The sequence below is a fragment of the Bufo bufo genome, chromosome 6 (assembly GCF_905171765.1).
Source record: "Bufo bufo chromosome 6, aBufBuf1.1, whole genome shotgun sequence".
In the NCBI taxonomy this organism is placed as follows: domain Eukaryota; kingdom Metazoa; phylum Chordata; class Amphibia; order Anura; family Bufonidae; genus Bufo; species Bufo bufo.
Genome location: NC_053394.1, coordinates 348,303,613 through 348,331,225, shown reverse-complemented (window position 1 = coordinate 348,331,225; position 27,613 = coordinate 348,303,613). Strand labels below are relative to the sequence as shown.

Here is a 27,613-nt window from a genome sequence, read left to right as displayed (position 1 = left end):
GCGCGATCCTCACTTGTGCCGCGGCTACCTCCAACTTTCTAACTGCGGCTAATAGCTGATCGCGCATGCGCGATCCTCACTTGTGCCGCGGCTCCCTCCAAGTTCCTCCCTGCGGCTAATAGCTGATCGCATATGCGCGATCCTCACCAGCTCTTCATTCGGCACTTGTATGGCTGGCTGCTCCGTTCCAGTGAAGACCGCCCACTTGAAGAAAAAAGTAAATAATGTATAATAAGGTTATATCAGCTACAACAGAAATAGGTGTTTATTCAAAAGTTTACTAGCTAATATATAAATCCTATATCTCTATCAAGATATAGGTATATGAATCTAATATAGCTTATGGCATTGTTTCCCAACCGTTGTGCCTACAGCTTTTTGCAAAACTACAACTCCTAGCATGCCTGTCCAGGCATGCTGGGAGTTGTAGTTTTGCAACAGCTGGAGGAACACTGGTCTTGAAACACTGGCTTATCTTTTGCCTGTGTGAGATAGAAGATGTTGATGTGACGTTTATGCAAGGTCAGGATGTGCAGAGCAGGGTGATGAGAACGTCAGATCAACCCCTCCCACAAATATTCATGAGGGAGAGATGAGTCATTGTTGTTACTGCTGCATGTAAACACAGCAATAACAGAACCTGGAAAAGGTGTAATGATCGTTCTTTTTTCAAAAAATCAAGCTTGACTAATGTATATGTATATCCTGATTAATTTTGTTAGGTTTTATTTTTTTTCCCATAACTCGGATAACCCCTTTAATACTTTCTGTACATTTTTTCCTAATGGGTGGATCAGATACGACTTAGAGCACCTTACTCCAGTCACTAAACCGGTGAGCCACTAAACAATTTTTGCTTTTAGGTTTCAAAACTTGATGCGTATCCCATGCTGAGGGTAGATGAACTGATTGAGAGGCTTGGGAATGCAAGGTATGTGACAACTCTTGATCTCACCCTGGGTTACTGGCAGATACCATTTTCAGATGAGGCCAAAGTGAACACTGCGTTACACACTCCAGAGTTTCAGTATGTAGTGATGCCCTTCGAGTTACAGGGAGCTCCTGCTATGTTTCAGAGATTGATGGATCTGATCTTGAGGTCACATGGTGATTACGCAGCCACCTACCTGGACAATGTGGTCATTTTTAGTCCAGTCAGCTCTGCAATAGTACAGGCTGTGATAGATTCCATTAGGGATGCGGGCCTTACCGTAAACTCAGACTGCAGTGGAACAAGGAACAACTTAGGGCATTTCTTGGTATCACGGTTTGTGCCAATTTTTGCCTCAATTGCAGCACCATTAGGTGACTTAACAAAAGACGGGAAGTCAGTAATGTTGAAATGGACCCCAGAGGCAGAAAAGACTTCGTAGAGCCTAAAGTCTGTGTCTACAGCCAGTACTCATTTCCCCGGATTTTAGGAAAGATTTCCTGGTTCACATAGACGCGTCTGATACAGGGTTGGGATCTGTTCTGTCACAAGTGGTGAATTGTGAGGAACATCCAGTAATGTACCTAAACAGAAAATTGACTTCAGCAGAAAAAATGATGCCATTGTAGAAGGAAAGTGTTTAGCCATCGAATGGAGTCACTAACATACTATCTGTTGGGTAGAAAATTTGTATTGGTGACAGACCATGCCCCTCTGGCCTGGATGAAACAAAACAAGGAGAAAAATACAAGGGTAACCAGGTGGTTTCCGTCCTTGCAAAATTTAAATTTCAAAGTGGAGCATAGGCTCCGGTCTGGAGAAGAGAGGGAATATGTAACAATGTCTACGGTAAAGTGCTAGAAGAGGTGTGTAACTCACCCAGAATGCTCAGCTGGATGAGATATATTGGAATCCAAAAGGCAATGTTTTTTCAGCCAAAAAATAGTATGATGAAGCATTTTTGTTCAAGTTGTATGTAGGTTGGTAGTAAAAAGAAAAACGTTTGGTACCGTGTTAGCCAGTAGTGAGAAGTCTTGATGCTCTCAATAAGAGAAGCAATATAAAATATTATGATTAGATACCTTTTAATGGCTACGGCTACTTTCGCAATAGCGTTTCTATTTTCCAGTATTGAGATCCGTGATAGGGTCTCAATACCGGGGAAAAAAACGCTTCAGTTTTGTCCCCATTTATTGTCAATGGGGACAAAATGTAACTGAACAGAACGGAGTGGATCCGTCATGACCCACAATGCAACTCAATGGAGACGGATCCTTTTCTCTGACACAATAGAAAATGGATCCATCCTCCATTGAAATTCAATGACAGATCAGTCCTTGCTATGTTACAGATAATACAACCGGATCCGTTCATAACGGAAGCAGATGGTTGTATTATCAGTAACGGAAGCGTTTTTGCTGAACCCTGCCGGATCCAGTAAAAACGCTAGTGTGAAAGTAGCCTAACTAAAATAAATGATGTTATAAGGCAAGGTTTCGAGACTCTGAGGTCCCTTCTGCAGGCCAAAAATGAAAAAAAGGTTGGTAGTAGTACTTTGCCCTAGCTTGAGGCAGCCCCAGGTGTAGCTGCTGGGCTTATTACTGAGGGGAGAAAGACAAGGCTGAGAGCCTCATTCAGAGTCACAGCATGATGGCTGTTAAACCGTGTGGCTGTGCCAAGCCTGATTCCCCTGACATGCTGGAAGCGTAGGTGAGAGTATCTGTATAGTTAGCGCCCAGATGGCAGGTGCTTAACATCAAATAAGTACCTGCCCGTCTATGCGCTAACTATACAGATACTTTGTGTGCTGTGGCTTCACCCAAGGGACCATTAACTTTGACGCCCTGTATTGTATTAGGCTATATGGAAAAAATAAACATTGTTTGGACTTTTAACCCACAAAGTCTCAGAGTCTGTCATTGCTGACCCCACTGCAAGTACACGAACCCACAACTAATATATATATATATATATATATATATATATACACTGCTCAAAAAAATAAAGGGAACACAAAAATAACACATCCTAGATCTGAATTAATTAAATATTCTTCTGAAATACTTTGTTCTTTACATACTTGAATGTGCTGACAACAAAATCACACAAAAATAAAAAAATGGAAATCAAATTTTTCAACCCATGGAGGTCTGGATTTGGAGTCACACTCAAAATTAAAGTGGAAAAACACACTACAGGCTGATCCAACTTTGATGTAATGTCCTTAAAACAAGTCAAAATGAGGCTCAGTAGTGTGTGTGGCCTCCACGTGCCTGTATGACCTCCCTACAACGCCTGTGCATGCTCCTGACGGACGGTCTCCTGAGGGATCTCCTCCCAGACCTGGACTAAAGCATCTGCCAACTCCTGGACAGTCTGTGGTGCAACGTGACGTTGGTGGATAGAGCGAGACATGATGTCCCAGATGTGCTCAATTGGATTCAGGTCTGGGGAACGGGCGGGGCCGGTCCATAGCATCAATGCCTTCGTCTTGCAGGAACTGCTGACACACTCCAGCCACATGAGGTCTAGCATTGTCTTGCATTAGGAGGAACCCAGGGCCAACCGCACCAGCATATTGTCTCACAAGGGATCTCATCTCGGTACCTAATGGAAGTCAGGCTACCTCTGGCGAGCACATGGAGGGCTGTGCGGTCCTCCAAAGAAATGCCACCCCACACCATTACTGACCCAATGCCAAACCGGTCATTCTGGAGGATGTTGCAGGCAGCAGAACGTTCTCCACGGCGTCTCAAGACTCTGTCACGTCTGTCACATGTGCTCAGTGTGAACTTGTTTTCATCTGTGAAGAGCACAGGGCGCCAGTGGCGAATTTGGCAATCTTGGTGTTCTCTGGCAAATGCCAAACGTCCTGCACGGTGTTTGGCTGTAAGCACAACTCCCACCTGTGGACGTCGGGCCCTCATATCACCCTCATGGAGTCTGTTTCTGACCGTTTGAGCAGACACATGCACATTTGTGGCCTGCTGGAGGTCATTTTGCAGGGCTCTGGCAGTGCTCCTCCTGTTCCTCCTTGCACAAATGCGGAGGTAGCGGTCCTGCTGCTGGGTTGTTGCCCTCCTACGGCCTCCTCCACGTCTCCTGATGTACTGGCCTGTCTCCTGGTAGCGCCTCCATGCTCTGGACACTACGCTGACAGACACAGCAAACCTTCTTGCCACAGCTCGCATTGATGTGCCATCCTGGATAAGCTGCACTACCTGAGCCACTTGTGTGGGTTGTAGACTCCGTCTCATGCTATTACTAGAGTGAAAGCACCGCCAGCATTCAAAAGTGACCAAAACATCAGCCAGGAAGCATAGGAACTGAGAAGTGTCTGTGGTCACCACCTGCAGAACCACTCCTTTATTGGGGGTGTCTTGCTAATTGCCTATAATTTCCACCTGTTGTCTATCCCATTTGAACAACAGCATGTGAAATTGATTGTCACTCAGTGTTGCTTCCTAAGTGGACAGTTTGATTTCACAGAAGTGTGATTGACTTGGAGTTACATTGTGTTGTTTAAGTGTTCCCTTTATTTTTTTGAGCAGTGTATATAATATATATATATATATATATATATATATATATATATATATATAAACACTGACGAGCATAAGGGTAACAATTTTTTGAACTTTTGATTTTCAGGCTCCGTATCTCACCATCCACAGCTTCGAACGTGAGACTACCGTCATTGTATAGACAATCATCTTGGCTATCTCATAAACAAATTGGTCTTGCAACTCAGGCAGCACCAGATAGGGGCAAGAAGGGGGGCAGCAGAAGGGCCATGGGCAATGATTGCTTTCATTGTGGCAAAGGGGTTAGGTTAAGAAATTGTCATGGGGGGGGGGGCGCTGTTTCAGTTTTCGCCTCAGGCAGCAGAAAGGCTAGGTGCACCCCTGTATGCAGATTCTTGTCATGTAACTGCATTGTTAATGTTTTGCTCTTAAAATTCTAACTTTTATTATTTTGTTAGTATTTTGTAAATCCACCATTGGCTTTCAACACTGCCTGACTCCTTCTGTGCATGTTCTCGATCAGATTCAAGCATTTCTCAACCGAAATCTGTTCCCAGGTCTCTTCTTCAACTCTACTCACAAGTGTTCGATTGGGTTGAGGTGTAGATATATATATATATATATATATAAAAAGCCATTGACTGGTGGAAGGGCCATGTAGAGCTTCTTCACTTGAATCCTAGAAAGCTACCTCCATTTTTCAAAGATATATACTAAGGATCCAGGGAGGGACACTTACTGTAGTACCAGATGAGCAGGTTTTGCATGTTACTATAATAGTTTGAAGTTTAGTAACTACTGTCCACATAAAAAAAATGCTTTCTTGGGAAATTTTCAGTCATTACTTAGATGTGTAAGGTACAAAACACAAACAAAATCCCATTGACTCTCCCATTTCTTTGTTTGTGGAAGGCCACCACCCACAAAGAGGATTACCGTTGCCTATATATTTATAAGAGCCCAGTACTCCAAGACACATTACAGCTCTCATACCTCTCGTAGAGATGAAGATGAATGGAATTCAAGCCTCCCTCCTGGGGCTCCTGGTCTGTGTTGTTGCCCTGAGAACATCATCAGCTCGTAAGTTATGAAGACTAAATGGTAGATGTAGTACTACTATAGAACATATATATATATATATATATATATAATGTACTGTATCTAGTATGTACACTGGGGTACATTTGGACCAACATCTGAAATTGTTCTGAGGGTCCTAAAATGCATAGCAATAATAAATCCCAACAGCTAGTGATCTACAAGTGTTATCTCCTGCTGAAGCTCAGGGGACTTGGTCTTAATGGGTCAATTTATATTGGTGCTATATTGTCTTGTTTTTCTCTGCACAACATAGTTTTAGATTAATGAAGAAATATGTCTTTTTAGCATTTTACTGTAAGAGAAGAGAGTCTTTGTTCGTCTGATTATGTAGGGTCAGAATAGGTTTTACTGTACTACAGCATCACATTTTAGAAGCTTAGGGATAATGACACTTCCACATACTTGTCAGTTGAGTCAGGGACAGTTATACCTCAATATTGCTTTGTTTGAAGCCTATGATAATGATGCTTTTTATGGCATAGTCATAGTTGAGCATCTAATTTTACATTACATAGGACCTTGTATTGTGATCCCATAGCATCATAATTTCTAGGTTCTTGGATTGTGATAATTTAGTGTCACATTATGTAGGACCTTGGGTTGTAATCCTTTACCGTCATATTTAATTGGGCCCTGAGTTGTGAACTAGAGATGAGCGAACCGAATCCTACGAAGTGGAATTCGATCCGAATTTCAGGATAAATTTGATTCACCTCGAAGCGGAATTTCCTTGTGTCTTCGTGTTAGCGAATTAATTTAACCTGAAATAGTGTAAAAAACAAAAAAATGGATACTTACCTCCTCCATTTTCTCACAACGGGCCGCATTCTTGATTGAAGATCTCGGCCGGCGTGATGATGTAATCTCGCGGTGCGCGAGATTTCACTCCAGATCTTCAAGCAAGATGGCGGCCGCCGGCCTGACAGTGTTAATTTCTCACTGTTCTTACACTCAGATGCCACGATCATGTATGAACGCGGCATCTGAGGGGTACAATGACTGGGGGCGGCGCTACCGCAGCTCCCTGTCAATGCACCCTCTACTTACAAAAAAATGCGCTTTGTGACGAAGTAATTCACTCATCTCTATTGTGAACTTTTAGCATCACATTATGTGGGAACTTTAATTGTGATCATTATGCATAAAAATATGTAGGACCTCGAATTGCAATCTTTTACCATAACATTTTCTTGGATCTTGGATTATGTAAGACCTTGAATTGTGATCCTATAATGTCATACTTTCTAGGACCTTGGATTGTAAGCCTTTACCATCGTATTTTATAAGACCTTGGGTTGTGATTAGTGATTAGAATCACATTATGTAGAATTGTTATCCTTAAAGGGTAACTGTCATATTTTTTTATTTGCTAGTTTATTAGAGGTAGGCATGTATACCTGAGTCTGTCAATGATTGTCAAAAGATCTGTAATTACCTTATAATAACAGCTTTCATTAATGTCCTCTGTCCCTTTCCACTGCTCCCTTAAAAGACCGTTACTAGGGATTGTCTGTCTCCCAACTTAATGTAAACAGAAGACAGAGGGGCGGTCCTTCACACTGCATGCCTGCATTAGGCTTCAGAGTGAGGAGGCGTGTCTCTCAGTAATCCAATCTGATTCGCTGGCAGGGAGCTTCTAGCTACAGCAAGTGTGTATGGGAAGTGAGGGAAGGCAGAACTGACAGAGGAGCCATCTTGAGAAGGTCTTCATATTGTAAATGTTTAACCAGCTGTAACTAAGGGAAAAACTCAAGGAAAACAGTGGTATGTGAAGAAACTAAAGATGCTTTATGCATAATGCTGCTGCAGCAGTAGTAACATAAGCTAAAATTGATTTTTTGATGAAAACATGACAGTTACACTTTAACCATCAAATTAAGTAGGACCTTTAATTGTAATCCTTTACCATCACATCTTTTAGGACCTTGGATTGTGAACCATTAATTATCTTTAATTTACATTATGTAGGAGATTGGATTGTGACCCTCTATGATCATATTATGTAGGATTTAAGCTAGTGACAAAAACAAATCTTTCAGCAATAAATCTGATATGAAACCACTTATGCCAATATTTCATATACGGGCATAATAATCACACGGCCATACATGCAATATATAGCTTTTTACAGTGTAGATGTTAGGTTTTGACATAAACCTGGCCGAAATAGCATTAACATGCTTACAAAAATACCTGCACTATAAATAGTTATTCAAGGTATGCTTGTATTTGTAGAGGCATTTTTAAACTAGTTTCTTTTTGTGCATTCATTTTTTAGGTTGTTTCAGGAAGCCTATAGAGAAAAAAAACCACCACAAAAAACACAATAAAATCCATGTTAAATCCACAGTACAAAAATAAATTGGATGACGTAGGACAAATCAAAGTTTACCCAAAAAGGAAAAATCAAAGGCACATTTAAGAAGCAGATGCGACAGGCTAGAGATTTGAACATCTGCAGCATGAATACAATTTACTGCAGATTTTTTTTCCTGCAGCAAAGTCAAACTATGTGAACTTCTCCTTAACAACTGTGGACAGATTAGCAATTACTTATAACATTTAAAGGATAACTGTCGTATTTTTTATTTTTTTTGGAGTATTGGATTGTGGTGATTAATATCTCCTTGGTGGCCCTATTTCAACTTTTCACTGTGTATTCAATTACCCCTTAATTCCACATTTTTGTTCCCTGTACTGTCTACTTTTACCTGTGCTTAAAATAGGGTTGCTAGGCATGGTCCGTCTATCTGTTGATAGACGGAGCACGCAGCGTGCAGGCTCACATTACTGACAGCCAGGGACTGTAAGTAAATGATTAATACCCAGGTCCTCCCCAGCAGCTGATAACAGTGCCTGGGCTCTGTGCACTTCTCCCTGTCCCAGCGCTTGGCAGACGCTCCCTCACTCAGCAGAGCTGGAGAAGGCAGAGTTGAAGCAGCGCAGACCAGGGAAGGGAGATCTGCCATCTGCTCAGTGTATAAATGAAAGCAACATGTGGTAAGAGGACCCCTTTGTGCTGCAGGAGATTAACCCTTTAGGGGGAGGGCTCTGGTTACTGACACTTTTGGGGGGCTATTGTTACTGGCTAGTGAGGGCAGGTGGGATTAGCCTCAGGGTGAGGGCAGTGGCGGCCATCTTAACTGAATAGTGAAATTGCAGTTTTATGCAGAATGGTTGCTAAGGGCTGAATCTTATTAAATATGGGGTAAGTTAGCCTAATAGTAACTGATTCTGCAATATCATGTTATTAGTAGCTACATATATGAAAATTGAAATTACAGTCTAAATGTGACAGTTATCCTTTAAAGGGAACCTGTCACTGGGATTTTGTGTATAGAGCTGAGGACATGGGTTGCTAGATGGCCACTAGCACATCTGCAATACCCTGTCCCCATAGCTCTGTGTGCTTTTATTGTGTAAAAAAACGATTTGATACACTGCCGTTTCTGGGTCCGCCTGTGAAATCCGTTTCAAGGCTCTCACAAGCGGTCCAAAACGGATCAGTTTAGCCCCAATGCATTCTATGCGATGCAGAGCCAAACGGATCCGTCCTGACTTACAATGTAAGTCAATGGGGACGGATCCGTTTACATTGACACAATATGGTGCAATTGTAAACGGATCCATCCCCCATTGACTTTCAATGTAAGTCAGGACGGATCCGTTTGACTTACACTTAGACTTAGGCCTTTTTCACACGGGCGAGTATTCCGCCCGGGTGCAATGCGTGAGTTGAACGCATTGCATCCGCACTGAATCCGGACCCATTCATTTCTATGGGGCTGTGCACATGAGCTGTGATTTTCACGCATCACTTGTGTGTTGCGTGAAAATCGCAGCATGCTCTATATTCTGCGTTTTTCACGCAACGCAGGCCCCATAGAAGTGAATGGGGCCGCGTGAAAATCGCAAGCATCCGCAAGCAAGTGCTCGATGCGGTGCGATTTTCACGCATGGTTGCTAGGTGACGATCGGGCTGGGGACCCGATCTGTATTATTTTCCCTTATAACATGGTTATAAGAGAAAATAATAGCATTCTGAATACAGAATGCAAAGTAAAATAGAGTTGGAGGGGTTAAAAATTACAAAAAATTTACTCACCGAGTCCACTTGATCGCGTAGTTGCGGATCTCTGTCTTCTTCTGTAATGTTGAGCTGCCGGCTAAGGACCTGTGGTGACGTCACATCACATGATCCAATCACATGGTCCCTCACCATGGCGATGAACCATGTGATTGGACCATGTGATGAGCACAGTGACATCATCAAAGGTCCTATTCCTGTGCACAGCAAAGAAGAAGACAGAAGAGATGCCGGCTGCGTGATCAATGGATTAAGGTGAGTTAAATATTTTTTGTATTTTTTTTTTTAACCCCTCAGCCCTATTTTACTATGCATTCTCTATTCAGAATGCTATTATTTTCCCTTATAACCATGTTATAAGGGAAAATAATACAATTTACAGAACACCTAACCCAAACCCGAACTTCTGTGAAGAAGTTCGGGTTTGGGTACCAAACATGCTGATTTTTCTCACGCGCGTGCAAAACGCATTACAATGTTTTGCACTCGCGCGGAAAAATTGCGCATGTTCCCGCAACGCCCCCGCACCTTTTCCCGCAACGCCCGTGTGAAACCAGCCATAGACTTTTTTTTTTGACAGAGTGATGCAGACGGATCCGTTCTGAACGGATACCAGCGTTTGCATTATAGGTGCGGATCCATCTGTGCAGATACCAGACGGATCCGCACCTAAACGCAGGCGTGAAAGTAGCCTTAAATAGACTTGTAAGGAGAGACACTCCTTTTTAAAGTCTCCATTCTTCAGAATAAGTAAGGCCAATTATCAGTCTCCGTGGCAGAAACAGGATTATGGGTGAATCTGCTTTTGCAACCAATTGTGAAAATGAATATTGAATGCTGACATTAAGTAAACTGCTTTGTCTGTAACCTTTTTCTAGAGGCTGCAAAGCCGGGAGTGTGTCCTCTAGAGAGATTCTTTAATTCAACATATGCAGTAAAGACTGAATCTTGCAGAGAAGACAGTGATTGCCCAGGAAACAAAAAATGCTGCTCAGACAATGGTTTCAAATTCTGCAAGCCGCCTGCTAAAAGTCAGTATGTGTGCATTATAAAGCAATGAATGGCAAAGACTTACTTTGCTAAAGGCGTTTCCTGTTTAATGCTTGTCATGTTATTTAATGTCATTTTATGCTTTGTATATCCAGTATGGTAATGTCTGGAAGTGACAGAGTTAATCAGCTGTAACACAGTTCCCTACAGGAAGCTCAGTATGGATCCTAGATTTACCCCCCCCCCCCTGTCTGAGTTTAGAGAGTTACGGCAAGGAGAATAAAAGTGAGAAAGCAACTCCATTTACTCCTCACAGGACTAGACTAAAGCTTCAGGGACTAACTGATCTCTGGATGATCTACAGAAAGGAAGAAAAAGAGATGAGAAGATGAATAACTCTGCACGGCTGAGGTTTGGAGTCAGTAAGGTATCCCGCCAAAGCTATTCAGACCTTACTGCGGTGAGGGGAATACTGTTAAGACACTCTTCACACTTGGGCACGCTTGGCCGTTCATGTCTCTGAAACCTGTATGCCTAAGTTGCGAATTGCAGGCACAATTGCAAACGTGAGATTGCCAGACATAGATTCTGCAGGAAGAGACTTTGAGAAAGATAGAGAGGAAAGAGTATGATAATTTCTATGCTTGCTCAAACTCATACAAAACCATTTAGGGGGATTCGCACTGTAAATGGTGGGAAGGGAACTGTGTTTTGCTATTGTTGGATGTACTAGAACTCCCATTTTAAGATGTTTGTTCTATTAAATCTGGCCTAGTTACTGACTCCTACACCATGAGCAGGCCATTGCACTCTACACGCCCAGCCTTTCACCCATACAAACACATCAAGGGCAACCTAACTACCATCGGGCAGGAGCCCCACAACCAGGATGTGCCTCGAGGGAAGGAAGTCTGCACCCTTCTTTCATTGCACAGCCCTAGGGACCAACGGTGTATGAAAGCTATTGTGATTAACTGTGACAGCCAGAGCCCCTACTACTGCCATCCACTGCACCTCCCAGGTAGCTGCAGACACACAGAATATGGATTGGTGGGCTGCTAAATCATTGGCTACAGTGGTGATTCACCAATCCAAGCCATTTCCTGTGTGTTCACCAGGAAGTGGAGAGGAGCGTTGACCAGAGCAATGGTGGAAGATCAGGGAGTATCACTATTTTATTAGGAGCCGATTCAGGTCCTGTTTTTTTTACATAAATGATTACACTGAAAACCCCTTTAATGATTTATGAATACTTTATATTATGTGACGCTTTATGCACTATGTCTTTGCTATCAGAGCCTGATGGTCCGGAAGACATCTTTACTTATTTGTTTCAAAGCAAAAAAGGGAGAAGGAAACATAGTTCTACAGTGTCCAAATACCACTGTCCAATGCCTATGTAAATGTGCCCAAAGCTGCTGTGAATCACCCTGTGCTACATGTCCAGGGGCATTTGCAGTTCACTCATTGGCCCACATTTACTAATGTGAGTGCACTCAGACATTGTTGTAAATTTAGGCAAATTTGGCACAATCTGCATAGCTCATTGTCTTTCCTCACTGCGGGAGATGGGCTCAATAAAACCTCTGAGGGGTATTTATCAGTGCATTTATGCCACTGTTCGTTAGTTCTGCCCGTTACCCCTGATGAAGCCAGTGTAACTGGCGAAACATTTTGGAGGTAAATAGTTTTTAGAGGTCTATTGTTAGTAGCACAGTTTACAAGTAATGTCAGTGAAGATACCTGACTACGGAGGCAACAGTGAGCAGGAATAGGAGGACTATTAGAGGCAGTGCACACCCTATAGTCCTCTTCCGCAGTGTCTTTGGATAACATGTACTAGCCAGGGGTGCACCTAGCCTTTCTGCTGCCTGAGGTGAAAACTGAAATGGCGCCCCTCCCCCCCAGTGCCAATTTCTTAACCTAACCCCTTCCCTTCAGCCCATAACCCTTCGGCTGCCATCTCTTGCTCCTACCTGGTGCTGCCTGAGGCGATCGCCTCACTTGGCCTCATTGGTGGTGCACTCCTGGTACTAGCTCTAGCTAGTTTTAATCTGAGCACCTACTCACAGTATAATACATACCATATCATTTTAGATGAAGCAATAAAAGTTATATTTTGTTTATTGTTATCTGGGGCAAGTTGGGTAATTTAGCCAAGGGTGGTGAATTTATAGTAATTTATAGTAATAACTAATATTTCTACGCATACACAGATAGGGTCTTTTTTGTTTGAGGTTTTCATCATATGCGCACCACAATGTTTGACTTTGTAACCTTTCGCCACTTCGCAAAAGGGGCAGGGCTTCATGTGGGGTTAGCGAGAGGGGGTGGGGCTTCCCCTAGCTGGCATAGATTTCAGTTTCTGGTGCATGGTAGGGCAGAAATGCGCCTAATTTATTAAGAGACTTCTGACTTTTAATAAATTAGACTCATCTCACTCAGGTCACGGGGGAGGAAGACTGGCATGTGGGAACACCATTCTTGATAAATATCCCTCTGAGCCAGTCTCAATTCCGTCTCCTCCATGTGAGCGCCTCTCTCTCCTTTTTCTAGTGATAGGACCCGAACAATCAAAACCCTTGATACGCTGCTATGACAACAAACATTTTTTTCAAAGTGCAGGTAAAGGAGCTGTCATGTGATGGCCTGTCCTCGAGATAGTCCATCACTAGTTGATCAGCTATAGCACCGGAAGCAGACAGTTCCATCGGGTATGCAGGGTGTTGGACCCTCGGCGATCAGCTAGTCATGGCCTATCCTGAAGATAGGCTATCACTTAATAAAAGGTGGACAACTCCTTTAAATTATTAGATTTTAGGTTGAAATGCACATTTGGGCATAAACAAACCTTGAGATTTGTCGATCATGTATTAAATTTGCATCCTGTTGTTTTGTAGTTGTCATTTTTTGCTATGGAATCACTTTTTATGTCCATGATTTCTGTGTATACAGGAAGGATTGGTTCATGTCCTGTAAACCCCAGTGGGACCGCCATTTCTGAGCGCTGTGATGATATGTGCACCGCTGACAGCGAGTGCGCTCCTAAAACTAAGTGTTGCCTTAAGGGCTGTGGAAAGACCTGTGTGCCCTCTAATGGAGGTAGGTTATTACATTTATATATAACATGATTTATTTCATTTTATATACCCTTATATGCCCTTCTGTTATTGGTGCTCACCCAGCAGTGGCTATTACAGTACCCTGAAGAATTATTCATACCCCTTCCACATTTTTTCATGTTACACCCACAAACTTAAATGTATTTTATTGGGATTTTATGATAGACCAACACTTAGTAGCAAATATAAAGTGAAAATAAAATTATACATCGTTTTTGGTTTTCTGGTGTGAATTTTAATTTAAATGTGCTGGGGTGGCTAGGCCCAGTCCCACACAGCCTATACCTTGCCCTGCACAGCCCTCTTTTTGGAAAAGAAGCAAGCAGAAGTAACTTGCTCCAAAATTTGTGACTTTTTTTGGCACCAGAAACCTGGCTTTGAGGGGTTAGGGAGAGTGGAGAGGATGGGAGTGGTGGCAGCAGCAATGAGGGTGGTTGTAGTCCTCACGGTGGCTAACCATGCTCCAGTCCTCTCCCAGGCCGGCTTGGTTATAGTAAAATAAAGTCTCTTTTTTACTGAATAGAGGATGGGTGTCAAAATGCAAAACAAGCAGTAGGCATAGTTCTCAAGTATTTCACAATTAAGGCTTTTTCCCAAAGGCTGTCTTCAGGGGATAGCCAGTACAATGGTGTTCCCTGAGTTTCTCTTTACAAATACATGCAATCATCCCAAATGTCCAAAGGCTTGCAATTGCGGGGTGCAGTCCTAGATCAGATGGCCAGTCAGTCTCAGCAGTGTGGTGGGTACCAGAAGCATTATAACTCAAACCAAAATCTGCTGCAAAATCTATAGCCGCATGCATATATTTCCTTTACTGTGTCAGTCCAAACACTGTCATTTTAAATGGTCCTCAATCATCTTGAATAATTTAATACTTCTTTCCCTCAGATGTTGGTTCTTAAAGGCAGCCCCCCTGACTTGAGCATCGGAGCAGTTCATGCTCCGATGCTCTCCTTTGCCCCGTGCTAAATCGCGCAGGGCAAAGTCATTTTCAAGAGTTCTGGTGACGTACCAGGCTCTCCATGGGGCTGCCAGGAAGCCCGGTGACGTCACCGGCACTGATGGGCGGGCTCTAGCGCTGCCCTAGCCAGTAAAACGGCTAGGGCAGCGCTAAAGCACACCCATCTGAGCCAGTGACGTCACCGAACACACTGCTGTGCGGAAGCTTCCGCCCAGCAGTGTGCGAATGTAAACAAAAGAGCCTGTGCCCTGCGCGATCTAGCGCAGGGCAAGGGAGCGCATCGGAGCATGAGATGCTCCGATGCCGACATCAGGGGTGCTGCCTGGGTTAAAATAAGGGTATGTTCGGGTTCAGCTCTGAACCCGGACAACCCCTTTAAAAAATTGCTTTTCTTGCATTCACTCACAGGGACAGTGTCTCCCTGGAGAAGAATTATTTTCTCCTGCTCCAGCCTGTCTGGCTTACACACCAGCAAATGCATACATATCTTGGCTGACTCTGCCAGCAACTCCACTAGCCAGGGGAAAATGGGGCCAGGCCACTACCCGGAAACAATTACTAAGGACTGCTAAACTATTTCCTACCCATATACAACATTTGTCATGCGTAGATAACCATTTGTATCATTGTAAGTGCATATTTAGCATCACATTCGCATTTTAACAGTATTAGAAGTGAACCATTAGATAACTTTATCAGTGAACCACTGGGTCACTGTAGTACTTACCACAGCATACATATCTCTCAAACCATAGGGGAGATAAAGATGGACAGGTATATGCAGAAAATTATTCGGTGCTATCTTTCAGCCTTGGATCCCTATAACAGAAACCCAAAGTGCTGGAATCATATAAAAATACTTCTCAACTGCAACGATTTCGTATTAATTGCATCATTATATTTCTTCGTCTCTGTTTCTGTGTTCTGATTTTGACCTTTTTTTTGTAGATAAAAAAGGTTTCTGCGGATTAGAGGGATATTGTTTAATTGCAGAACGCCCACATTGTGATACTGACGCCGGATGCCCGGGTTTTGAAAAGTGTTGCAGACCAGGATGTACACAAACATGCGTGAAGCCACTGAAAGGTATATACTGATAGACTTTAAAGAGGACCTTTCACCGATTCTTACCCTATGAACTAAGTATACAGACATGTGGAGCGGCGCCCGGGGATCTCTCTGCACTTACTATTATCCCCGGGCGCCGCTCCGTTCTCCTGCTATGCCCTCCGGTATCTCCGTTACCTAAGTTATGGTAGGCGGAGTCTGCCCTAGCGCTGGCCAATCGCATTGCAGAGCTCACAGCCTGGGAGAAAATAACCTCCCAGGCTGTGAGCTCTGCGCTGCGATTGGCCAGCGCTAGGGCAGACTCTGCCTACCATAACTTAGGGACTGGTATCTCCGCCTACTATAACTTAGTGAGCGGAGATACCGGAGGGCATAGCAGGAGAACGGAGCGGCGCCCGGGGATAATAGTAAGTGCAGTGAGATCCCCGGGCGCCGCTCTACATATCTGTATAGTTAGTTCATAGGGTAAGAATCGGTGAAAGGTCCTCTTTAATAAAGTTGATAGGTTTAATGAATCTGCAGTCTTCAAAGAATTGAAATTAATCCTCAAATTCTCTCTGTATTGTGATGCCACATACGCATGCCTTGTCTAACATATCATGCAATCATGCAAGAGAAAGATTCATATAAAAATATATAGCCTTTAGATATGAGCGAAGTTTAGAAAAATTCGATTTGGCCGATTTTCCGAACTACAATAAGAAATTTGATTAGATGCTAATTAATTTGTCACGAATCGCTATAAATCAGGTATACCCAGGCCGCTTAGTGTCAAGGCTTGGAAGTTAACCCTTTCCCAACCACCGACATTGGCGGTCCGGCATTTAAAAATGGCGCCAGCTGCATAAATCTCCAGCGTGTATTAAAGATTCATGAAGTTAAGATTCTCTTAGTTGGATCTTTAACTAATACTGATGCCATGTAATGCAACAGGCAACAGAAGCCATTTGCTACGATAAATTATTCTTCACTACTCATTTGAACAGGACGAAATATTTAACTGTGGCCTAATACTGACGTTATGTAACGCAACAACTAACAGAATGCATTCACCATGATAAATTTCGCTCCACTGCACAGTTGAACAGGGGGAAATATTACACTGTCATGGAATACGGACGCAACGTAAAGCTTCGTAGAACTTGCTGCACACGGCGATATATTACACCTGCCTTATATACTAAGGCACACTGGGGGGGCTTTATCAAAACTGGTGTAATGGAAAACTGGCTTAGTTTCCTATAGCAACCAATCAGATTCCACCATTCTTTTTCCAAAGGAGCTCTGCAAAATGAAGATTGTAATTTGTATGTGATTTGTCTGTTTTATATTTTTATTATGACATTTAGTAAATATAGTATTTACTTGGCCTGCATAAACTTATTTATTCTCAAATCTTTTGAATTCACGTTATAAAATATTTATTTTGGTAATTAACCACTTCACGACCGCCGATTGACTATAAACATCCGGCCCAGTGGTCATGTGACCTCCGGGGCTGGGAGAGTGCAGAAGCTGTCCGGTCTTCCACAGACCTCGATCGGTACTATGTCAGCCCCAGTCACAGGAGAAATCAATAGTAAAAAAAAAAAAAAGAAGTTAAATGTCCCCCAGAGTTCTTGTATGACCTTATGGGGGACACAAAGTGTAAAATGAAAAATGTTAAATCTAAAAAAATTAAGTGTTTTGAAAAAAAAGTTTCACATTAAAAAATTCATATTTCCCCCCAAATCCATTATTTAAAAATGTTCCAAAAATAGAAGAAATAAAATAAAATAGACATATTTGGAATCACCGCGTCCGCAATGACCGGCTCTATAATAATATCATATGCTCTACCTCATAAGGTAAACACCGTAAAAAATTTAAATACCTCCCAAAAAACATAATGTTAATCAATCAAAAAGTCGTATGTACCCCAAAATGGTAGCAATAAAAATGTCACCTCAATCCCGCAAAAAATGAGCCCCCACACAAGACAATAGCCAGAAAAATAAAAAAAATATGGCTCTATGAAAATTGCAACACAAAAACATGATTTTTTTTCCTAAAAATGCTCTTATTGTGTAAAATGTAAAAAATAAAATAAAAATAGACATATTTGGTATTGCCGCACCCGTAACAATTGGGTCTACAAAAATATCACATGATCTACCCCATCAAGTGAATGGCGTAAAAAAAAAATAGAAAAATGACACCAAACAGCTTTTTTGTGACTTCACCTCCCAAAAATAAGATAAAAAGCAACCAGAAAGCCAAATGTACGCCAAAATGGTGCCAATAAAAAATACAGCTTGTCTCTGTCACGGTCCCTCCCGTGACAGAGGTGAGAAGATCGGATAGACTTGCTGCACGTGAGGCTATCTGACAGGTCTTTCTTTTTTCCTCTTAGCATGTTGTTGCTTGGCAGGATCTCACCTCTCCTCAGGTTCTGCTCGTTATCAGTGATGAGGCATTATTTAGGTCCGCCTCACACTGCTGACCATGCGGTTGATATTTCCTGTTGGAATTGCTAGAGCTTGTATGTTTTGGATTTCCTGCTTCTCCAGACATCCCAAAGCTAAGTGCTTATTGCCTTTTCTGTTTGTTGTTCACTGGTGTGTTTTGTCCTAGGCCTCAGGGAGACGCAGGTTCCTTCATCTGGGAAAGAACCAGCTGTCTCGTCTCCTGCTACCTATCCTAGGGCTCGTTAGTTTCAGCAGGGCCTAGGTATACGGCGTATGAGCATTTCCACCATCAGGATCTTCTCATACTGGCAGGAGTTAGGGAAAGGCCTAGGTCACAATATAATTTTCACGTACGTGCATGTGCAAATGCACTATACAGTACCCAAATGCACTATAAAGAAAGTATATTGGTATATAACACCCCGCTTCAATGTGTTTTTTTTTGGGGGGGGACTGGTATATCACACCAGTAGAAATTATTTGTTCCAATAACACTTGTCCCTCTATATACCTGCAGTATCGCAGCAGAACTGCACACAACTGCCGCACAATACAAATGCACTATAATATACTTTCTAACATAGAAAGTATATTATAACATTATACAAGGAAGGCAATCCATTAGAATATATATGAAGATAAAACGTAACCTTTAATAATTTTACTATGAGGGTCCATTCACACGTCCGTAAGTGTTTTGCGGATCTGCAAAACACGGACATCGGCAATGTGCATTCTGCAATTTGTGGACCGCACTATAATAGAAAAAGCCTAATCTTGTCTGCAATTGCGGACAAGAATAGGACATGTTATATTTTTTTTGCGGAAACGGAAGCACTGACGCTGAAGTGCGGATCCGGAAGTGCGGATCCTCAAATGCGGACGCGGACAGCACATTCCGGCCCCATTGAAAATTAATGGGTCTGCACCCGTTCCGCAAAATTGCGGAACGGATGCGGACCCATTTTGCAGACGTGTGAATGGAAAAGATATCCCTCAAAATGAAAATAAATTAAATTATTAAAGTTAAGCAAAAAGCATAGATGTGGTAGGCAATAACAAATGCTCGTCGGCACTAAATCAGGTGTTCGGCGGCACCAAATCAGAAACCATATGTCCTACCACAATCGATGAATCCAGGAGGGAAAGCAAAAAAACATCCATCCCTGGGCTAGATGATGATGTTGTATTGAAGTACAGGGTGGGCAAAGAACTGTCCCTGATATTGCCCTACAGGGGGGTGCTATTCTGGCCCTGATAGCCTAACAACAGAGCACCCGCCCTGATAAGAGCGACCCCGCCCGGAACCTTACCCTATATAAAAATGACCCTAGTAAGCCCCTAGCCCCTAGGCCCCTGACTTCCAGGTGATCACTATATAGATCTATGTGTTTTTGACTCATTATAAAAGTATATTATAAGTATATCGCACCCCTCTGTGTATCAAACATATCAATAGCACACCTATACTAGTGCTTAAAATGACTTTTGTGGCCCAATTAGCTAGTGTTTTGTGTCCCTAACAGCCTGTCCCTGCCCCACACAGCAACCTCTCCCTACACTGGCAAAACACTGAATGTAAAATGGCGACCAGATCAGGTTTATTTATGAGGTAGAGGGTAGGTCCATGTGCTGAAATGTCTCAATTGTAAAACTACAACTCCCACCATTCCCTGCTGTAGGCTGATAGCTGTAGGCAGACTGGGCATGCTGGGAGTTGTAGTTTTGCAACAGCTGGAGAGCCGCAGGTTGGCCAGCCCTGCCTTAGGGCCTTTTCAAATGCAACATGGTGCCCAAAGACCATTCCAGCAAAATCTGCCCTCCAAAAACCATATGGCACTCCTTGCCTTCTGTGCCCTGCCGTGTGCCCAAACAGCGGTATACGACCACATATGGGGTGTTTCTGAAAACTGCAGAATCAATGTAATAAATATTGAGGTTTGTTTTGTTGTTAACCATTGATGTGTTCCAGGAAAAAAATTATTAAAATGTAAAATCTGCAAAAAAAGTGACATTTTGAAATTTTACCTCTATTTTGCTTTAATTCCTGTGGAATGCCTAAAGGGTTAACAACATTTCTAAAACCAGCTTTGAATAGTTTGAGGGTGTCATTTCTAAAATGGGGTCATTTATGGGTTGGTTCTATTATGTAAGCCCCACAAAGTGACTTCAGAACTGAACTGGTCCTTAAAAAAGTTGACTTTGGAAATTTTCTTAAAAATATCAAAAATTGCTTCTAAAATTCTAAACCTTCTAGCATCCTAAAAAAATAAAATTACATTACATACTAAAATGATGCCAACATAAAGTAAACATATGGGGAATGTTAATTAATAAATATTTTATGAGGCATCACTATCTGTCTTAAAAGCAGAGATTCTAACTTAGAAAACAGTACTTTTTTAAAATTTTCGTTAACTTTTGTATTTCTTTCATAAATAAAGGTAAAACAAATTGACTCAGATTTACCATTAACATGAAGTACAATGTGTCATGAGAAAACAATCTCTGAATGGCTTGGATAAGTAAAAGCGTTCCAAAGTTATTACCACATAAAGTGACATCAGATTTGCAAAATTAGGCCTGGTCAGGAAGGGGGTAAATGGCCCGGTCTGGAAGTGGTTAATTGTCATTAACATATGACATGGTTATAGCGATGGGAACAAAGACCCTATGTTATTTTCACAATGTATTTCTCTCCTTTTAGCTTTAGACAAAGTAACTGCACATGGGTGATAGTCATGAGAGTACATAAGTTTTTAGTGAAAGTATGAGAGCAGGTAGAGCTGGGGTAGAACAAGTAAAAAATGGTGGCAGGGGGCAATTTATTGCCTGTTTGGGATAATGTACACTCTGTATATTACCAATGATATTTATCTGCGGCATTGGTCATGACGGAATGTACGGAGTGGGCTCAGGAGCTGAGCCTTGTCACGAGTTGGAGGTCCCAGGAGAGACCACCGTGTCGTCATGCAATAAACGGAAATCAGGTACAGACACATAAGAGTTTATTGCACAAACAAAAATATGGGAAGGCAGCACAGACAAAACAAGAGCTCTATGTACCGTCAGCACAGTGGGAGAAAACCTCACTGCGCCACTGTCTAGTAATACTCCAGAGGGGCGTAACTAAGCAACTCCTGGTTTTCACTAGAGCCCTAGATGGTAGGGTTAGACTTAGCCGCAGAGAGTTGCCAGGGTCCACTCTGGAGCGTGACCTAGACAGTGACAGCACGAGCGAATGGACAACAGGTACCAGAAGGTACCGACGGCACATAGGCAAACATAACAGACAGGTAAATACAAAACAGGGCAAATAATAACACAAGCAGGAGTTCATGCAAGGGAGCAGGAGTGGCAATGAGCAGAGAAGGACTTGCTCCACCAGTAGTAATCTGCATGGCCTTGTCATGCCACTCTGCTGCAAAGGCTTGCTGAACACAGACATCAGAATAAACACAAAGTAACTAAACATAACTGGCAGAACAGAAAGACAGGAAAAAGGACGCAAATGAACAAGTAGGGAAACTCACAGAGCACAGACAGACAGACACAGATCCCATGGGTCAGCAGCATGGGAGACAGAGTACAAACCAGGAGCAGAGCAGGACAAGACAACACACACCAGGAGAGCTGACACAGAACTGAGGAAAGCTCAGCCTTATATACAGGTTCCATGGGTGCAGCAGAGAGACCACACCCATGGAGCAGACAGAGGATAAACTCCTAATAGGCACACAGGGGAGTTAACCCATAAAGAACCACAAAAGACACACAGGAACAGAACTTCAGCGAGGAGCGCCGAATGAGCAAGAACGGAAGGTCACAGTCAAAGGTAACGACTGTGACACTCCCACCCCTCAAAGCCCCCCCCTCTCCTCCCAAACAGAAAGGGGAAGAAGTGGGGGCAACAAACCAAACAGAACCAGGCAAGGGGACAGAAATCAAAGGGGTGACGAGGTACAAGGGCAGGAACACATACGATGACCGCAACCAGCCCAACCCCTGAAAACCAGCCTACACGGAGGGTCCGCAGCCAGTACGCCAGGGGAAGATAGCCAGCCAACACGGCATACACGTCAAGTGAACCGCACCAAGAAGTTACCTCCCCCTCCACTCTCCCTCTGGAGAATGACATGTCTGCCAAGAACTAATTGGCCAGACATGCAGACACCCCCTTCCGGAGGATTGGGACCAGGAACAGGAACCAGACAGGAAAACAAAATCAGAATCAAAGGGGTACAGAGGTACACAAGCAGAACACATAAGACGACCGCAGCCAGCACGCAGCCCCTAGCAACCAGCCTACACGGTAAACGCAGCCAGTACGCCAAGAGGAATGCAGCCAGCCTACACGGCCACTAAAGTCATGGTGAACTGCAGTGTGCTAACACCTCCCCCTCCACTCTCCCTCCGGAGAATGGCATGTCTGCCAAGAACTAATTGGTCAAACATGCTGACACCCCCTTCCGGAGGCCCCCCCCCCTCTCCTCCCAAACAGAAAGGGGAAGAAGGCAGCACAGACAAAACAAGAGCTCTATGTACCGTCAGCACAGTGGGAGAAAACCCCCACTGCGCCACTGTCTAGTAATACTCCAGAGGGGCGTAACTAAGCAACTCCTGGTTTTCACTAGAGCCCTAGATGGTAGGGTTAGACTTAGCCGCAGAGAGTTGCCAGGGTCCACTCTGGAGCGTGACCTAGACAGTGACAGCAGGAGCGAATGGACAACAGAAACCAGAAGGTACCGACGGCACATAGGCAAACATAACAGACAGGTAAATACAAAACAGGGCAAATAATAACACAAGCAGGAGTTCATGCAAGGGAGCAGGAGTGGCAATGAGCAGAGAAGGACTTGCTCCACCAGTAGTAATCTGCATGGTCTTGTCATGCCACTCTGCTGCAAAGGCTTGCTGAACACAGACATCAGAATAAACACAAAGTAACTAAACATAACTGGCAGAACAGAAAGACAGGAAAAAGGACGCAAATGAACAAGTAGGGAAACTCACAGAGCACAGACAGACAGACACAGATCCCATGGGTCAGCAGCATGGGAGACAGAGTACAAACCAGGAGCAGAGCAGGACAAGACAACACACACCAGGAGAGCTGACACAGAACTGAGGAAAGCTCAGCCTTATATACAGGTTCCATGAGTGCAGCAGAGAGACCACACCCATGGAGCAGACAGAGGATAAACTCCTAATAGGCACACAGGGGAGTTAACCCATAAAGAACCACAAAAGACACACAGGAACAGAACTTCAGCGAGGAGCGCCGAATGAGCAAGAACGGAAGGTCACAGTCAAAGGTAACGACTGTGACAAGCCTGCTACATATGTGGTGGGTGCCACACAGTTGAGACCTGCCTGCAGCAGGCAGGTTCAGAGATGCCTCCTGGCCATTTACCCCTTGAAAATGCTGCTTCTGAGTAGTTGTCACGTGGGTGTCAAGAGCCACGTCTGACTCCGTTATACCCGGGGTCAGGAAGTCGCAGCGGGTGGCTGCGTGCTCTATGTATAAAGATAATGCTGTTTCTTAATGGTAGCTTTCTGGGTTTGCCTTGCAATCCTTTTTGGCTCACTCAGGGATCCGTAGCTTCTTCTCCTCAGCTGTTTCTTGTCCAGCACTCCCAACCTCCTTATATTCCCCTCTCCCACTTCTCTGGTTGCCAGATATAGAGCTTCCTGCCTGGACTTCTATACTGACCCACTGGAGCTGTGTAGCTGTGATTCCTGGCTGTTGTTCCAGAGCGTTACCCTCCGGATCCCTGTTGGGCTTTTGTTGTCTGCTGTTGTCACCCACCTGGGATTATATGTTTTGTCTGTATTGTCTGTCCTCTCCTTGGTGTTTTCCTTTAGTGTTAGTGGTGCGGACTAGTATTCCCACCGCCCTATTCACTACGTAGGGCTCATCTTAGGGAAAGCCAGGGTTTAGGCATGTGATCGGCATACGGGTGAGGAACCCGTCTAGGGACATCAGGGCAGTCAGGTGCAAGCCTCAAGTTGAGTTAGGGGTCACCACCTTTCCCTCTCCCTTGGACAGGGCCTTCCCATTTCCCTCCCTTTGCGTCACGTATGTGATCGGCACGCCGGTCATGATAGTAGTTAGACAAAAGGAAAGGAGCCCTCTCTTCTCTGAATGCATTTGCCTTGTCATGGCCAACAAGGTGTAAAAGGATGTCCCCTAGGGGGCCAAAAAAAAAGCTAAACTTCATTTAGTAATGTGTTTTTTTTAAATATCAAAAGCCCAAAATATGGAAACTTTTATCATGGATATCAGCAGCTTGCATGCCCCCTTATGGTGCAGACCCTTTAACTTCAAAGGTCTGCATGTTGTGGCAAAGTATGACATGTCCTACCTTTCGCGGCACGGCCATGAGGATGTGGAAGCTTAGCACACAGAAGACCTTCCATGTGCTTTTGCATCTACGCCTATACTTCGCCAAAACATGAGGACCAGGGAGCCATTGAAGTCGATGGGTCCGCACCTGTCACTACCAGAGCTTTGAGACGTTCTCACAGCTCTGTTTCTCCACCCCTGTGATGATGTCACTACTAGAGCTTGGAGGAGTCCTCTCTGCTCTGTTTCTCCGCCCCTGTGATGAGGTCTTTACTTTCTGTTTCCTTCCTCCCAGCTGTCCCTCCTGTGTTTGATTTCTCTGCCTTTAAATCACCCCTCCTCCTTTGTAGGGTGCGGATTATATTTTTCATTTGAGTTGTATCTCTCGCTTGAGTATCTTCACTTGTGTGATATCTTTTCACTGGACCTGTGTTCTGCTGAAGCAAGTACTTCGGATATTGTCTGCTGACCTTGGATCTGTTTTCACTGCTGCTGCAGCTCCTTCAGTTAAGACATTGTGTGTTTCTGTTTGTTTGCTGACTGGTTCCGAGGCGACCCCGGTTCCGTCCATATACTGAGCAGGGCACCGGTGGCCGTGCCCCTTCCACTATTGTAGGGGTTACAGTGGTCATCAGCCTTAGGTACGCGGGCATGTCTCGATCCACCATTTGGATCCGGACATGTGCTTAGCAGCATAGGGAGAGCGTTTAGGGTCTGACAGGGGTCACCCTTTATCCTCCCTAGTTTGGGTCCGGTCAGTAGCTAAATTCACTGTGTATGCTCTTGTTGCTCACATACAGCCGTGACAGCACCATGATGTGGTGTGCACACGGCCGGTATACGTGTTTTGCAGATCCGTGATTTGAAGACCACAGAACACTTACAGTCGTGTGAATGCCACCTAATTGTGTGCCAGTCAACTTGCTATATCATTGATTGTATACAATAATCAACCCATGTGAAAGGAATGGGTTACAATTATTTTCAGCAGAGCCCTCTGTTCATTCTCCTATTTGTTTTTTTCAGAGAGGATTGGTATATGTCCAAAGGTATCTAAGTTATCTGAGGAGCCACAAGACAGTCTAACTGAGAAGGAAGAACGGTGTAACACTGACTATGACTGTGAAAATCCTAAGAAATGCTGCAAAACAATCTGGGGAAAGAGATGCACAGCTCCGTTGTATGGTATGCCCTAAACAACTCACTATATCCAGAGTAGTATACCTGACTGATGGTCACATTAAAGGAAGGTGTTAAGGTGATGTCCAGGATTAGGGGCCTTTTTTCTTTTAATAAATTTTATCCTTATTTTGGAGAGCAGCTGGTCCCACTGGAATCAAGGGGTTTAGCGCACATTAATGTAAAGGGCAATTTTACGAATAGATCAACATAAATGTTTTAACGGACTTACTGTCCAGCAAACTGTAGGCCATGTAGAGATGGCTCTAGAATAAAAAGTTATTTGGAGTTAAATGGTTATTTGTATTTGGGCATTATGGTATATGGCATATCTCATGAATGGGGCCCTGTCCAAATAGTGGGGTGGACACACATACGCAGCTTTCTTCATTCTTTTATGGGAGTTCTGAGAATGTCCAAGTGCACTTCCTTGGCTAATTTTGAACCTCCCGTAGAAGTGCAGCCACAAGATGGGGTCCCATTCTTGAGATAGGTGCGGGTCCCTATTCGCCACTTATGGCATTTCCTGTGGATATGTCATAAATGCCCAGAATGGAATATCCTTTTAAAATACAGCAATTTACAATGTTATGTGTTGGTCTTCCATTTATAGAAAACTCAGTATAACTTTTTCTGGGTTCGCTTTGATGGGCAGCATATTACTAAAGGGGTTTTCCAGGACTTTCATACTGATGGCTTATTTTCTCTTCATGAGCGCTTAGACCTCTTCCTAGGCAAGTGACTTTGCGTTCTTCTGTCATATGGCCTAGGTACATTTAAGTGAATGGGGCTGATCTGCGATACCAAGCACAGCTGTTATCCAATGGACATCACTAGGAGGAGGCCCCTGGCACTCACTTAAGCTCCGGTGAACATCGCGGCTTCCTCAAACAGTTGATCAGTCAGTCCCCAACCTATCCTGAGGCCATCGATATGAAAATCCTAGAAAATCCTTTTATATGGGATTAGATAAAATGACAATGGACTCTTAGTTATATTTTGAGATTTATATGTTGAATGTGTATTATGCTTAATGGTAAAAAATGGGTTTCACATAATTTTTTCTTTCCTTTTTCCCTCTAGATTAAGGCCTGGACAAGGGAACAAATATACATGCATCTTATTACACCAAGACATATAATGCTTCTTTTTGCGTTTATCCATGTGTTAATGTGTGACTTCATAAGTATCATTATAAAGGGGTTGTCTGGTTTAGAATACCCAAATACCTAATGAGTGAATTCAAGATTATTTAGGATCTCCATCAATAAGCCAGAGGAGAGCAGCTATAAAAATCATCTCGCTCTCTGGGGGACCTGGCATCTCTTTATATTACATCTGATCACTGGGGCAGCAAAAGTACACCATCTGATCAGCTTATTTTGTGGAGACCCTCCTGATGAAAATTGATTTCCCAAAGCATCTCTTTAACTAGGTATCTACCAGAGGTAGACTAGGAGACAAGCGCAGATGAAAATGGTTGCTTTTTTATACTATACTAGCTGAAGGACCCAGCTTTGCACGGGTATATTTAATCTATTTCATTTAATGTTTGTGTGTGTCGTTAAAAGATATGGATAGTATCCACTATAACAGTGGCATCTACAGTACCCCACCCCTTAACACTGACCCCCACCACAGTGCCCCTCTCCTTAAAATGGGACCTCCACAGCAGCCCACCCCCTTAACTTTGACCTTTACAGCAGCCTGCCCCTTTAACAGTGAGTTCCACAGCACCCCACCCCCTTGACAGTGACCTCCACAGGGGCCCGCCCCCTTAACAGTAACCTCTACAGCACCCGCCCCTTAACACTGACCATAGGTTACAGTCCCCTTAACTGACCTCCACCATTCCCG

At 43.5% G+C, this 27,613-nt stretch overlaps 1 protein-coding gene across 1 annotated transcript; it reads left to right on the top strand.

The window, feature by feature from the left end:
- Positions 1-5,421: 5,421 nt before the first annotated feature.
- Positions 5,422-27,248, top strand: LOC121004048 (whey acidic protein-like). Its single transcript, XM_040436087.1, has 6 exons — positions 5,422-5,535; positions 10,522-10,674; positions 13,589-13,735; positions 15,665-15,802; positions 25,604-25,762; positions 26,840-27,248. Exons 1-6 carry the CDS (start codon positions 5,460-5,462, stop codon positions 26,842-26,844), a joined length of 678 nt encoding a protein of 225 aa, XP_040292021.1. The 5' UTR covers positions 5,422-5,459; the 3' UTR covers positions 26,845-27,248.
- The last annotated feature ends 365 nt before the right edge of the window (positions 27,249-27,613 follow it).

Bases quoted from the DNA above. Each gene is read 5' to 3' on its own strand.
- LOC121004048 (XM_040436087.1), top strand. From the start codon at position 5,460: ATGAAGATGAATGGAATTCAAGCCTCCCTCCTGGGGCTCCTGGTCTGT. The intron at 13,736-15,664 runs GTAGGTTATTAC...TTTTTTTTGTAG, and splicing joins CTGTGTGCCCTCTAATGGAG to ATAAAAAAGGTTTCTGCGGA. The intron at 15,803-25,603 runs GTATATACTGAT...TGTTTTTTTCAG, and splicing joins ATGCGTGAAGCCACTGAAAG to AGAGGATTGGTATATGTCCA.